This window comes from Corapipo altera, unplaced genomic scaffold (genome assembly GCF_003945725.1).
Source record: "Corapipo altera isolate COAL_440 unplaced genomic scaffold, ASM394572v1 57, whole genome shotgun sequence".
Classification (NCBI taxonomy): Eukaryota; Metazoa; Chordata; class Aves; order Passeriformes; family Pipridae; genus Corapipo; species Corapipo altera.
The window spans coordinates 1,262,606-1,277,944 of NW_020884905.1; the positions used below are offsets into that span (position 1 = coordinate 1,262,606).

At 35.6% G+C, this 15,339-nt stretch overlaps 1 protein-coding gene across 1 annotated transcript in view; it reads right to left on the reverse strand.

The window, feature by feature from the left end:
* LOC113951036 (hornerin-like) overlaps positions 1-15,339 on the reverse strand; it is a 57,832-nt gene that overhangs the window by 16,435 nt on the left and 26,058 nt on the right. The window contains exons 13-38 of the mRNA XM_027651547.1: positions 15,273-15,314; positions 14,963-14,992; positions 14,640-14,675; positions 14,198-14,239; positions 12,860-12,892; positions 11,436-11,468; positions 11,141-11,176; positions 10,972-11,013; positions 10,763-10,798; positions 10,615-10,653; positions 10,241-10,285; positions 9,616-9,645; positions 8,470-8,508; positions 7,836-7,877; positions 7,612-7,653; positions 6,705-6,746; positions 6,155-6,196; positions 3,307-3,348; positions 3,166-3,204; positions 2,814-2,855; positions 2,672-2,710; positions 2,241-2,282; positions 2,100-2,138; positions 1,927-1,971; positions 1,406-1,447; positions 775-813 (exon numbers count right to left, since the gene is read on the reverse strand). Of these exons, the coding sequence (XP_027507348.1) occupies positions 775-813; positions 1,406-1,447; positions 1,927-1,971; positions 2,100-2,138; positions 2,241-2,282; positions 2,672-2,710; positions 2,814-2,855; positions 3,166-3,204; positions 3,307-3,348; positions 6,155-6,196; positions 6,705-6,746; positions 7,612-7,653; positions 7,836-7,877; positions 8,470-8,508; positions 9,616-9,645; positions 10,241-10,285; positions 10,615-10,653; positions 10,763-10,798; positions 10,972-11,013; positions 11,141-11,176; positions 11,436-11,468; positions 12,860-12,892; positions 14,198-14,239; positions 14,640-14,675; positions 14,963-14,992; positions 15,273-15,314 (1,020 nt within the window). The remainder of the gene's footprint in view (positions 1-774; positions 814-1,405; positions 1,448-1,926; positions 1,972-2,099; positions 2,139-2,240; positions 2,283-2,671; positions 2,711-2,813; positions 2,856-3,165; positions 3,205-3,306; positions 3,349-6,154; positions 6,197-6,704; positions 6,747-7,611; positions 7,654-7,835; positions 7,878-8,469; positions 8,509-9,615; positions 9,646-10,240; positions 10,286-10,614; positions 10,654-10,762; positions 10,799-10,971; positions 11,014-11,140; positions 11,177-11,435; positions 11,469-12,859; positions 12,893-14,197; positions 14,240-14,639; positions 14,676-14,962; positions 14,993-15,272; positions 15,315-15,339) is intronic.

Sequence of the window (15,339 nt, forward strand, 5' to 3'; positions counted from 1 at the left end):
CAGAAACTACATTGAAACTAATGATCCAGTATACCTGTGGCTGAAGAGCACAGCTGAATTTATAATTATTTGCAGAGAACAATTTCCTACTAACCAGGACCAGACCTACTGAAAATCCATTTAAAGTACAATCAATTACTCAAGGCAGAGACTTTAAACTTGGAAAGTTTTATAAACAGCTTCAGCAGAATTAATAGGAAATATACTTTAGTCAAGAGAAAAGGCATCTTCTTAAACAGAAGAGCAGGCAGTTTTCACCACACTGCACAAAACCAGACCATTCCTGTGTAATATATAGATGAAGGAACTTGAATCTTATATGTCTGGCATTTGAAAAACACAAATGAAGTGTAGTGTGAATTGGGGACGGAAGGAGAGGGAAGTAGTCACATAATGTCACATAATAATATTGCGTTTTGATGGAAACTGTGAAATAAAGAGTTTCCTTTGTAATTGCTACTTCTAATAACCAATTAAAAATGTATGATTGTTACAAGTCAGAACTGTTGTAACTGCAATTTTAATTTGCAAAGCCCTTATCATACATAGCACAATAGCATAACATAATTTAGGTCTACATTTTCCATTCTCTGTAGAAAAAATACAATTTCAAAGGAGTTACTGTAGAAAATGATGAACAACAGATGATTAGAATATAATGTGAAGGAGTTCTTGGCAATAAGATTATGAGTTAAAGTAAAGGTCCATGTAAGCAAATAGATACTTTAAGAGGTATGAATTAAGATATTGATATAGTTGAGAAGAAATACTTACACTCTCAGCAGTTTCACTGCCTCCTATGGAAGGTGAATCCTGTAAAATAATGAAAAAAACATTTACTTTCATATAAAAAGGACTCTCACATGTTCTAAATTGTGGAGAATATAAAATAAAAGAATAAAAATAACAAACCGCTTAGAATCTTCAATTTTACCTAAACCAGCGAAGGTGCAAGAAAAGAAAAAAATATGTAACTTCACCTGTTGCTTAAACAGAAGAGGTTGGGAAAAAACCCTCCTTGCAAACATACATTTTTATAAGGAAAAATTTTAGATAAAGTTCATTTACAAAGTTAATAATTCTTTATATTCAGAAATCCCATTATCTATACTTTCAACAGATTCTGCATGAGTAAAGTATGTAAAGTAAATGCACAAAATGTTTTCCTTTTGAATGAGCTAATGCATAAACAATAAAGTAGTTAAAGCATTGGACAGTCACAGGGCACAGTTAGTGGGCTTCCCTCCATTTGAGTTGTAAAAGGGTGAATTAAAGAGGACCAAAAGATAAAATGGCATTTCTGTGGTCGTGGTCACTTAAAAATAACTGAAACCTAGAACCCAGTGCACATAAGAACCAACAGAGCAAGCTTAAGCTTTTGGTGTAGGAGACAAATAACAATTACCTGGCCATAAGACTCAGCACCACTATATGCGGAAGATCCACCCTGTTCAGAAAACATAAACAATTCTCATACTGCAAACAGCATAATTCTCATATTTGGAACAGACTTTTTTTTTGGACACTAACTGTAGGGATCTCCTTCTGGGAAGATTTAAAAAGTATGATTATTTACCTAGTTATAAGAATGGCTCTTGAGCAACTCATAGTTATGTTCCTGTAAAACACTAATTTAACATATTTTTTAACTCAAATCCTAATTCCAATTCTGAAGAGACCTTCATCTTGCAGGTGACTCAAAGCTAGAATTCTTGACAAGAACAAACCTTAAAGGTTGGAGGCACCCCACTTTTTACTCCCTTATAAACTTCTGACTAAGTATATACAAATTCATTCACTCTTCAAAGAAAAAACCCACTTTCATTAAAATATAGCAAGAGCCAAAATACAGAATATAACTGTATATTTGACCCAGGGTACTTCTCCCCAGCACCCTCTATACAAAAAGAAAAAAAGAGTATTTACCTGACCATAGGATTCACTGCTACCATCATAAACAGAAGACCCTCCCTGTAAAGAAAACAAAAAAAATTGATTAACTTGATTCCCTCAAGAAAGTGTTTTCTGTCTTTCAAACACAGAACAGGAATGAAAATAAAAGAACTCTGTTATCTCTACAAACAAGAAAGAACACCTACCTGTCCGTAAGATCCACCAGGATAGTAGGAAGACCCTCCCTGCACAGAAAACACAGAAATTTACTGGTTTGTAGTTGAATTGTTCTCTCAAGGAATACTTTTACACTGCTCCTGTGAAGACACAGTGACTCGAATATTTACCTGGTTACCGGAGTAAGAACTGTGGGAAGAACCTGGGCCACCCTAGAAGAAAAACACAAACCAGTTATTTTCTCACAGACAAGAGTTTAAATACCTGCCTATCCAGTTCTCTCTTTACACTCTTTCTCTCAATTTTGAGCTAATTTCTATGTACCTGAATACAGGTACTGTTAAACTAGAAGAAATCTTCTGGTGGCAACTTTCTTAGCCCTGCTGAAATTTGTATTCTGCAAGGAAGCTGCAGATACCAGTCTGTACTGTTCTCTGGCAAACTTCACACCTCTAGCTTACATCAGGGCTAAGTATTCCGCTCTGAGGGACAACAGTCAAGTCTCTAATTATGGCATATCATAGCACCCACAATACTGGGAGTGATGGAGCCAGGAGGATGGGAGTCTGTGTTATCCTGGTAAGGGAGGAAGAACTACTACCTGTCCATAGGATCCTCCGGGATAGAAGAAAGGCCCTTCCTGTGCAGAAGACAGAATGGATTACTGGTTTATATTTGGCTACTCCTTCAAGGGAAGGTTTTGGATGGAGCTTCTGAATAGGGCATTTTATCTGAATGTTTACCTGGTTACCAGAATATGTGCTGTGTGGATAACCTGGGGCTCCCTGAAATGAAAACACAGACTCTCTATTTTCTTGTAAACAGGATGGTGTAAATACCAATGTACCCAACTCTCACTCTAGGGCAATACTGTTAAACCAGAAGGAACTTTTTATCACTGATTTTCTTATTTGGATGAAAGATTCTTCCATGAAAGTTGTAAATACAATTTAGTCTTTTCCTCTGACAGATTTCATGTTGCAAGTTACAAACAGTTGATTCAATTCTTGGGTGTTATATTTCACAACAGCCACTACACAGGGAACATAAGAATAAATATAAAAGAACTCTGTTATCTCTACAAAGAACACCTACCTGTCCGTAGGATCCACCAGGATAGTAGGAAGACCCTCCCTGCACAGAAAACACAGAAATTTACTGGTTTGTAGTTGAATTGTTCTCTCAAGGAATACTTTTACACTGCTCCTGTGAAGACACAGTGACTCGAATATTTACCTGGTTACCGGAGTAAGAACTGTGGGAAGAACCTGGGCCGCCCTAGAAGAAAAACACAAACCAGTTATTTTCTCACAGGCAAGAGTTTAAATACCTGCCTATCCAGTTCTCTCTTTACACTCTTTCTCTCAATTTTGAGCTAATTTCTATGTACCTGAATACAGGTACTGTTAAACTAGAATAAGTCTTCTGGTGGCAACTTTCTTAGCCCTGCTGAAATTTGTATTCTGCAAGGAAGCTGCAGATACCAGTCTGTACTGTTCTCTGGCAAACTTCACACCTCTAGCTTACATCAGGGCTAAGTATTCTGCTCTAAGGGACAACAGTCAAGTCTCTAATTATGGCATGTCATAGCACCCACAACACTGGGAGTGATGGAGCCAGGAGGATGGGAGTCTGTGTTATCCTGGTAAGGGAGGAAGAACTACTACCTGTCCATAGGATCCTCCGGGATAGAAGAAAGGCCCTCCCTGTGCAGAAGACAGAATGGATTACTGGTTTATATTTGGCTACTCCTTCAAGGGAAGGTTTTGGATGGAGCTTCTGAATAGGGCATTTTATCTGAATGTTTACCTGGTTACCAGAATATGTGCTGTATGAAGAACCTGGGGCTCCCTGAAATGAAAACATAGACTCGCTATTTTCTCGCAAGCAGACATTTACATAAGTGAGTCCATTCTGAATTTCTGTTCTTTCAAATAAATCTTTTGAGGACAACATTACCGCAAACATTAAAAGAGAATGCTGGGGAGGGGGTTGTTAGAGATCAGGAAAACTTTAGCAGGTTTCTGATTTTTTCTCTTCAGGTTAAAAGATCTGAAAGTAGTAGTAGTAACGTTTAATTTTACTCTTTCTAATCACAGAATCTAATGTCATACCTTGCAGACTCTGTTGTTATAGATGATCATGATCTTGATGGTCTTTTTAAAAATGCCAGAACACTGAACTTCCAAAGTGTAAATAGTGTTTAGGAGAGCTCACCACTTATGAGAGAAGACTATTTACCAGTCCATAGCATCCACTATTACTGTCACATCCCCTTCATATACAGAACAGGGAAAGTATTATTCTATGGTTAGACTGCTTCCTCAGAGCAGTAGACTAAGGTCTTGCCTTTAGATGAAACTTAGAGAAAAAGCAGAATAATTGCAGTGTGAGACATTTGGGGATCCAGGATCCACACAAGAAAAACCATTTTTCTTTGAAAAAACTTTTTGCAGGAATTTTCCTCCTGTGCTGAAGAATCTTCAAGGAAGTAGATAACTCTTTTATGTAAGATTTATGAATGGTGGTTTATTTGTACATGTACATCTACCTATAGCTTGCTTTTTTATTCAGAAGAATGTACCTACCTATCACAGCTAATCTATTTGCATGTTAATCTAAGGCACTGTAGCTGCCACATGTAGAGGGCCCTGGACAGAAAATGAAGATAGCTCTGTTTTTTAATTCAGTCTATTCCTCGCAAAGATTGCTGGATTTTACTGTTGGGTGAAAGCAAAGATCAAGTCTATTGCTACCTAGTTCATCATAAATTAATTTGATCAGCTGATAAAATTCCAAACTGGAAAACAATCTCTTGTGAATCAAAGTGGACACATCTGCACTGAGACTTGATTTTCTACTGTATCCAATTTTGATGTCTTCTTTTCTTCATGTTGAAAATTTTTGTTGATAGCAACTAAATACATACACTCTCCTCTCCCCAACCAAGATGTGGTGGATTTCTGTTACAAACTAAGTCCTTTCTTGCAACAATTAAAGCATGTAAAGAAAAGGGCTTATTAGAATGAAAACTTGCATAAAGATGTCCACCTTTTTCCTTGTAAATGGATTTGTTGATATAGATTTACAGTCACATGATAAATAAAGGTTTTTCCTCAATTAACTTTCAACAGTAGTTATTTTAAATAGACTAGTTGATATTTTAAAACATACAGGTCATGATTACTGCTCAGCCTCGATTAGGTAAAAGAGGTGGTATTCTACCTTACCAAAATGACTGCTCTTTATTTTAAGTTAATGAATTTAAGTCCAGAAAGCAGTAATTTCTTTATACTGTTAGTTTGTTTAAATAGCATGGGGGGTTTTTAATAGAAAGAATAATCCGCAAAATAATTCCCATTGAAACTGAAAACTAAAAAAAAAAATATTACACCATTCAAATGGTTTTATGTAAATACAGTTTCTGTAAAAGGTTCACAATAAGTATTCTGGTAGAAGAAAGGTGACTTTAAAATCCAAGTTCATCTGTCTTTGCCAGGTGAAGCCAGAAGCCTGGTAAAACTACTCTATAATGTCCAGGTAAGCACATTCCTTGGCCTTTTTCCCAGCACAGGGGCATTGCCTAAGAGAAAAGTTTATCCAGTGCAAGTGACAATGAAATTGCAGTGATTGTCTTTATGGGAAAGAACAGTTTAAATGTTGATTTAAGAAACTAAATTTTGAAACATTTACAGATTTTGATGTTTTAGTCACAGTATTTTATTGCACCAGTTAGAAAGACAAGGAAGCTAACCTGGATGCAATTAAATTGATTAAATTAAATTCTGTGGTTACTATAAGGGATAATGACTGTTTTTTGAAAGTAATGAATAATTAGCACATAACAGTCAAGTGACAGAGCACCTGGATCACCAAGCACAGGTACAGGAAGTTAGTGGCTGAATAGTAACTACGCAGCTCAAGTAAAGTGGAATTCATTCTTCCGTTTCATTGTATGTGGTTTACCCATACTAAGGAAATGAACATTAATGTTTAGTGTTAACCAAGTGTCCATATTTACTAGGTGATTAATTCAAGATACTCCATTATGTAGATCAAAGTATAAACTCAGAAAAATAATTACCTGTCTATGACCACTGCTTCCATCAGGACAAATGCAACCACCCTATAAATTTTTAAAAAAGGAAATAATCATTGCTTTGTGGAAATTTAAAATAAAATCTTATTTCAGATGTGAAACAGTTTAGGGGAAGAAAGTCTGTGGGATTACAGAGTAGCTGTGACCTTTCCTACACCTAGAACAAATGAGTTTAGCTCTGAATAGTTAACATTTGCTTTGAAAGTTGGACTGATAGTACATCACTTGGTGCTGTGTCACAGGGACAGATGCTCAGCAAGACAGAAGTATCAAGGAGTCCAAGAGTGCAGAGAATCACCATTGTGTTCTCACCAATAAAACATACATGGAATTGAAACAGTGTTGAAAAGTGACTTCAGAGAGCCATTTTTGATAAATTTAATCTGAACAGTCACTTCATTTACAATTTAATGCATAACACGACCAATCCTCCATGCAAAGCTACTTCACTTAAACTCTGATTCCTGAATTTAATTAGTTTAATTACCAGGAAACAATCTGGACAAGACTAGTTAAAAATAAAAACAATCCTGACCTGATTACTTGATCCACCACTGGTTGCAATAAATGATCCACCCTTTGAAGAAAACAATTACATTTTATCAAAGCATTTTATCAGAACCTGAATTATAAAATTATGTAGTGAGAAGTAAGGTAACAAACTCTTTCTACTACTTTCCTGCATGAACAAGCACTATCTGTTGAATTATTGTGAAAACATAGATTTGGATGAAATCTAATTAATGATACCATACACAGGGAATGGGTATCAGGAAAACTAATTAAGAAAACAGTTATTTTCTGGAGCTTATAAATCTGACTGCACTATTGAATTAGATTGCAAATTCTCTTGAGACGGAGACTATGCTAGTGTTAAATCTGCATAATGTGGCGTGTAGCAGGACTCAGGATCTCTGGGAAGCTGATGCTTTAATAAAAACAGAATCAAGTGCCACTCTGGATCATTTAAATTTCACAAAATTCTCTAACATATACACTGCTGCATCAGTACACGATGCTATAGAATATCAAAGTTGGTTCTACTTTTGTAACAGAAGTACCTAATCCCTAAGATGTACCTACTTACCAAATTTAAAATGAAAAAATTACATATCTGGCCATTACCATCACTAGAGCAGGACTGTTTTTTAAAAAAAGATTCTAAACCTACTTTTGGTGTTTTGCAAATGACTTTTACAAAATGTTACATAAAGAAACACCTGTGATGGTTACCTGCTTAATGGAGAGAAGGAACAGAACAGACTCTCTATTCTGGGCCCATTTACAACTGCGCAAAGTTATAACGTTATAGGGAAAACTCTGCCAGTTAAAAATAGCATCCTTCAGCACGGAAGGATTAGTGGAACCTAACTTTCAGAATGAATTATAATTTATCAGAAAGCTCCTTGCAATGATATCATGCACCTGACACTAGTTATTACCTGGACATCAGCGTGGCTGCTGTTTGAAGGAGAAGATACATTCTGCGAAGAAATAAAAAATGACACATTTTTTCAGTAAGGGTAATATAGTGCTACTGGGAGAGAACTACCTAACCCTAAACAGAATTCTCTGTTGTGGAAACTAGATCCTTCTTTTTGTAGGTAATACAGCAAGGAGCTATAACACCAGCAGTAGTTCAGAAAAGGTGACAAGAATGGTTTACCTGTACATCATAGGCTCTTCTGCTTAAAACATGTGATGTATCCTGTAAAAAACAGGAATATTTGGTATCAGGAGATTAAAACTCTCTGAACTGTGATAGACCTTCTTTTTTTCCCCCTGTATTTATTTAAAACAGCTCCAGACCCTTTATTATATACATTGAGTAGGAATGGCTTATTATAAAATAAAAGGTTATTTGCACATAATTTTTATAGGCTACTGCTGAGTCTGACTTGAAGCTATACAATACACATACCCATATCCCCTCCACAACCTGCTGAGCACAGTAAATTACCAAACATTATACTTTCTAACTTCATTATTCTATCTCATTTCAGCTAAAATTTTAGCTGTCCTTTGTATGATACTCATTTAATTTCAACTTTAGCTTGGACCAACTCTGTGCTTAATGAAGAGCAGGAATTTAGGCTGCCCTCTACTTCAAAGCATGATTTGCATGTCTTTTTTCATATATATATATTTCCTTTAAAGAAATTCGTGCAAAGAGCAAAGTAATTTTATTTTAATTTTTCCTTAAGTAGAAGAATATTAATTAGGGCAACATATTTACAGAAAAATTAGGCATAATTAGGACAAGTTAGGGCTAAAAAAGAAAAGAAAAAAAAGTTACTTACTCGGGCAACAAGAACTTTCTTCTTTGCACAACCAGAACCCTGTAAAGGAGCCAAAAGATTGTTACTAATTTAGAGGTGGAGTTATCTGCACTAAGTACTTTAGCAAAAATCTACTACTTGTCAAGGTCACATATTCTGGAAAAAGAAAATGTCTGGAGATTTCATTTTAATATCATTAAGGGTCTTAAAAAGCATATTCTTTGTTTGTTTTCCCTTTATTGCTCTTCGGTCAGAAGTTCCTGCCCAGGGGAGTCTCCCTCAGCTAAACCATTATGGGCTGAAGAACAATATGTATAATTATTTTTTTAGAATTCCCTATCCTTTGTTATAACCAAGGGAATACTAGCATCTTCTGTGAACCAAGGAGGAAGTGATGAGGCCCCTAAACAAGGCTTGCTGCTGAAGGATTTTTTCTTCAGAACCTTTTTCATTCAAGGTAAATACAAGCGAAAACAAAGGATGTTTCAGAAGACCTCCTTACTTCCTAGAATACATGTTTGATGCAGTACTAAAGTATTAGAGAGAAAAATGGGGAAAACAATGAAGCAGTACAGTGTATGGCTGACAACTGAAGAGAAGGCAAGTAGCTGATGACAGGAGGTTACTCTAGATGGCAGTAAAACAAAAGGAGGCTGTGACATGAAAAAAACTTTTCTATGAACTGAAAGAAGTAGGGAAAAATGTAATTTATTTACACAACAATATATTTGCTTGGTCACAATCTATCCATGTTAATCACAGTTTCTTCTTGTAGGACAGATGGAAAGTCTTGACAGAGAGATTATTACCAGGGACAAATGTTACTTTACAACAACAGCATAAAAGAGAGTTTAAATTTGAACAAGTGAAAAAAGCTTGAGGTAAGGTATATGCCTTATGTACATAGGTAGTTAATTCCAAAAAAACTATCCAGTCAAAGTGCATATACTATGAAGAAAATATATCAGTATATATTCTGTATTGTGCAGTTTTTAATAATTGTGCAATAACCTTAAGTACAGAGAAAAAATTAACTTTTTGAAGGGTATTATAAAACAATCATACACTACAGTTAGAGGTCCATGGGTCTAATATAGAAGTGTTCAGTTACTAACACTGTCATTAATAATAAGAACTTGAATATTACAGAAGAAACAAAGTACTTACCCGACTCTTGGCACTGTAAGTAGTGTCATTCTGGAAAAGAATAAATTATTCTCTTTTTAAAGAATTATTTAAATACAGTAAGCTTACAGAAAACTAATTTTTTCCGAAACAGCATGCAGACATATTCCACTTGTTGCTCACACTCTCCACAGCCTTGTCTAAATTAGTTTGAAATCCTATAATTACAATCTGAAAAACATTTTAATAGCAGATTTAGATTGGTAGAAATGCAACATGAAAAGCAGTGGAATATCCATCATTTCTTCTTTCATTTATTGTATGTATTTAAATATTTTCTTTTAGATTTTCTTTTTTTTTGAAAATTACTGTAAAATGTATCCTTACCTTTTGGGGAAAATCTTCTGTTACTGCAAAGTCATTGAAATACTTTTATCCATATTTCATTTTATCAAGTTAAATGCATTTAAAAACACAAATCATATCTGTAACTACATATTTGACAACTTTCACCAAGAAAAATGCAGGTGCTGAAACAGCTATTAGTGTGGGAACTCAGCATTCTTTCTGGATCATTCTGCTCAAAAGACTGCATCTAGCAGTGCAATATTTTATCATCTACACAAAAAAGGTTGTGATGAAAATATATTAGAGAAAACATACTCACATCATCACAAGCATTGGGATTATCGTCTGAGGAATATTGTGAATCCTAGAAAAACAGCAGATACCAGTTATTTTCTCACAAAATGGATTGTTAACTTGATACTGTACTCTGCAAGACAGAAGAGATGCTTATGCAAAGGAAAAGCTGAGTTAAATTAAATTGAGATCTATGTAAGAAAAAAAAAAAGGAGCCAAATCCATAGCTGCAATAGTTGCTTACAGGGAATGTTCCAATCTTCAGTAAAGAAAAAAACACCCAAACCCAACCCAAAACACGAAGAGCAGAGAAAAAAATTATGTTTTATTACATCTTTGAGAAAGATGATGCAGGGACTACAAATAATGTGTATCTAGGAGAAAGAAAGAACTAGTTACCTGATTATCATAATAGGTGTCTGAGGAGGATGATCCACCCTTTAAAACAAACAAATGAACCAAATTCAGGATGTAGAAACCTGATTTTGAGCAGACACTAAAGCTTATATGAAGTGATGTGTGAGTAGGAAAATAGAATATTACTTACTTGGCCACCACCATAGTTTTGTGAGTAGGATCCATCCTACAAAAAAAATATAAACTCTACTTCAGAAGAAACTGTGATTTTCTTCAGGGACTGTAAAGCTGGAATAAACAATTGCCTAGGATTTCTTTGAACAAATACAACTTTTAAGATATCTGGATAACTTATCAAATATAAGAATTCTTACCAAGAGAAAATCAAGGTCTACCTACCTGGTTGCTACCATAATTTTGTGAGGATGATGATCCACTCTGCTAAGAAACAACAACAAAAAATAATCAGAATTAATATTACAATATTGCAGACTGGATACCGATCAGCCATCATGGAAGTAAAAGCTCATAAAATCCCAGTGGGAGACAATAATAATCTAGTACTTACTTGGCTACCACCATAGTTTTGTGAGTATGATCCATCCTGTGAAAACAAAACAGCAAGAGTTAAAATTCTGGAGAGCTTAATTTTATCAGAATGCACAGAGCTGTCTTAGGGTGCTGAGTTCTTTCTATGTAAGTAGAATTTCAGCGCTGATAAAAAGTATGTTTGCAGGGAATGAGTTACAGGCTGGAGATGGGGAGACCTTCCAAGTGTCTATACCCTCATAAGCAAGAAAACTACACACTGAATTAGAAATGCTTAAAAACTTTTTACCAATGGATAATAAAGAGCTGCCTACCTGACTACCCTGTGATCCACCCTGTGATCCACCCTGTAAATCAGACAAAAAATTATGCATGCTTTAGACACTTGCTGTTTGTATATGGAATATTTTTAATGAAAGTTATGATACTTGCTTAGGAAGAGTAAGAAGAAAAAGTAGATATGCAATATGGATATAATTTCTAATGTAGTAAGCACAGATTGCCAATAGTGCAAAGGTAAATACTAGATGAGAAATATACAAAAAATTCCCCTGGTAGCATTAGTACACAGAAAGCTGTGAGCTGTGAAGTACCAGGGCCTCCAGGAATAGGTTTTAGATAAAACACTCAGTATGTTTCAACGTGCCCCCTTTAGAAGAGGAATGTAACTTCTCCGAGTGTAATCAGAAGAGATATTTTTGGAAGTATTAGTGACAAAAGTGCATAATAAGAACAGTGAAATCCTGAGCTATTGAAGTGAGTGGGATATTTGCCATTCACTAAAATCGAACCGAGGCTTCAGTTAGAAGAGGCAAAGGAAAATGAAATAAAAAGTATTATCTTTCAATGTTCTAGCAGATTTTAGAACAAAATTTAAGCACCTTCTTTAGTCTTACAAAGGAAAAGTTCCTCTTTACAAAGAAAAAATTGAAATGCTATTATAAAATAATTACATACCTATTTAATATATTATTCTTTCAAGTTACAGTAATGTATTAAATACAATGCATTGTATATACTATACCAAATTATATTAATATATTTTAGCAACATCTATGTTGTTTGTATATTTATAAATATAGTATATATTTATAAAGCACAGTACTTATTGATACAATTAATTTATCTCATTTTTCTATTCCTTGTGAAAACTCAGTAAGAATCAAAAGAAGTATTAAAAATAAAAACGAAATCATCTATTGCTGTTTTCTTACTAATTTTCAGCATGACAGAGATTACTTCTTTAAACATAGCTAACACCCTTTAGGATAGTGGTTTTTACAGTTCCAACATTGAACTTGGAACAAATACACATGTAGCTGTTCCCTGCACAAACTGAATGAATTCTTAAGCCAGTTTGTTCCAGGAACCCCAAGTGGCAGTCCTAAAGTATTTTCTGACTTTTGATAGGAAAAGTCCACAGAGAGGCTGGTGAGCTCCAGCCCTGATTTAAGTTGTGCCACTTCAGCAACTCTGCAGCAGAGTTCTTCTTTCCAGAATCTGGCCTTAATGTCCTATAAAGTGAGACATTTCACAGGCATAATCCTAGGAAAAAGGGGGGAAAAAGACTCCAAAGCCCCTGTGATACTCCTTTGTACACGAAGATGGTGAGTTCTCATCTCCTAACTGTTAAGATTATATAGATTTGTGCTACATGAATCTGAAGTTGTTACTAATTGAGTTAGTGGCAAAACTAATTTTGGATGCATCTTAAAATAAGAGGAGAAAGAGCATTTACCTGGTGGCAGGGATTGCTATCATATGAAACACCCTGTTAAAAAAAATAAACAAAAAGGTAAATGCCCAAATCTTCATTTTCCTTTTGAAGTAATTTGCTTTCTTAAAATTTCTTCTGTGAGAATTAATGTAACAAAACTCACCACAAAACTTTACAGAGGGTGAGTTTAATTTTATTTAATCTTTTAAATGTGTGGCTTTACCCTCTGTCACTCCCATACCCACATACACACAAGCATCAAGACACATGCATGCAGGTGATCAAAGGAGGAGTTCTTGTGAGCTACAAGGAAAGAAAGATAGGCTGGCAATGGATGTCTCTCTGTATCACCCTAGTTCCTCTTGGTTGGTAAAGACTAACTGTTGGTGGTTTTTTTTTGGAATCAACTATTACTGATGGGTGACTATCCATCTCTGTTGTGACCATTTATCTCAGTGTGACCATCTATCACTTGCTAGATTCACCCACTATAGATGTTAGGCAAGGCTGCTGCTCAATGCATTTTATTTCCTGTTTTGGGTATATTTTGGCTACAGCCAGTCTTCCTGTTGGGATAACAGGATGAGAAACAGTACACAGAAGGAGTTCTACCCTGGCTGTCACACTCCCATTATCACAGCACAGATAAGTCAAGAGCTGTGTCACCTGTGACACAGCTTAGGTGAAAGGAACACATTTTTCAGTGTTTATCAGTTTGATTGCTGTTATCTGTGTCCATGTTGTATTGCTTCTTATGATGCTTTTCCATGCATTTCCATTCGTGCTTAACTTACACCAATCCTAATATTTCTGCTAAATACTTGTGAAAATGTCTGTATTTATACTTCTCTTTAATTCTTGTTGCTTTCCTCAATATATTTATTTAACCACAGGTTTACTACATGACCTCATTCACGATCCGTTCACCTGGGATCTCATCACTGAAGACATTGTCTTTACTGTTGTAGGCATACACAAGTAGAAATGGAACCAGGATGAAAACTACTAATTTAATTCCTGTTCCACAGGAGCCACTCTCTAATCCTACTTTTTTCCTACAGAAAATAAATGGAGCAACATCCAAAAATTCCCAAGGAAATATTTTATCTGTTTATTAAGTAGAGAAGATTATTCATTTTTCTGTCTTCAGTGTGTAACTCTAAATGGGAGAAGCATTTCATACCAGTTACAGTGACAAACAATATCAGCCTTCCTTGATCTCTGTGCTAGATAAATCCATGTAACAATGAAAACAATTGATTGAAACTAACAAATATTATAGAACTTGTTAAAAATGTGTCACTGCTGGAAAGAAAGCTGGGTCTAGTTTTCAAATAGTTTGGAGAAAAAGGAACTTACTTGTCCACAACCACTGCTACCACCTGAAGAAGATCCACCCTGCTTGGGAAAAAAAGAAGAGCAGCCTGTAACCCACATATTCATTTTCATTCATTTTCTCTATTTCAAATACAGAAACAAATTTTCAAGTGCTTTAGATGCTCGACTGCTTAAAAGGTTGGGCATCTACATCCCTCTACATCCAACTGTGAATTTTCCGGTAAAGTATTTGTGTATGTTGGAGACTATAGTGCATCAGAAAGCTAACATGCACTCCTTTCTACATGGGAAACAGCTGTTTCAGTGTGCCTATAATTGCCAGACTCACAAAAAAAATTCACAACTCTTATTTTTAATGGCTACTTACTATATTATTTTAAGAAACAAACCACAGAATTCTCAATACATATATGGGAACAGCACATACATGCTGTATAATGACTGGTGACAGACTGACACTTACCTGTCCATAGGAACTACCAGCTTGAGGCTGGTAGCCCTGCAGGAAAGGCAAGAAGTAATTTGCAAACAGAGCTACGTAGTCTCTTAGCAAAGATGTAGCAGAATCATAGAATACCATAGAATACCAGAGAGAAAAGCCCAGTTCCAGTAAAAGTTCCTCTGTTCTTTTTTCTTTTTTCTTTCATGGTATTTCAGTGGTACAAACCAAAATCAAGGATGACTCAGCAACACCAAGAAGGAAAAAGACCCACTCACACTCCAAAGTCCATTTACAAGAAAGGCTCCTACAGAAAAACTCAGTGCATTTCAGCAAAAAAGCCTCACCTGGCCATAGGACTGGCTGCCTTGGGAACCCTTTAAAAAAAGAGAAGGTATTTATCACCTGGACAAAGAGGCTTCTTTAAAAAGCATAATGTTTTTGACAATACAGCTGCACGTGGGGTTCTCAAAAAGCACAAAGGAGACAGAACAGTATGCTGGCAGCTGGGCTACAGATTGTCCTACTCTCAGGAAAAGCCATGACTCAAATTGAGGTGCAGACTGCCAAGGGAAATATCAGTCTCCAAATCTGCCAGTCTTTCTGGTCACAGAGATATCAGTGAAGAACTTCCTACCAAATATTTAGTTTGCTTACCTGGCCATAGGAACTGCTGCTGCCCGAGAAACTTGGCCCACCCTAAGACAAGGACATAATTTGGTTA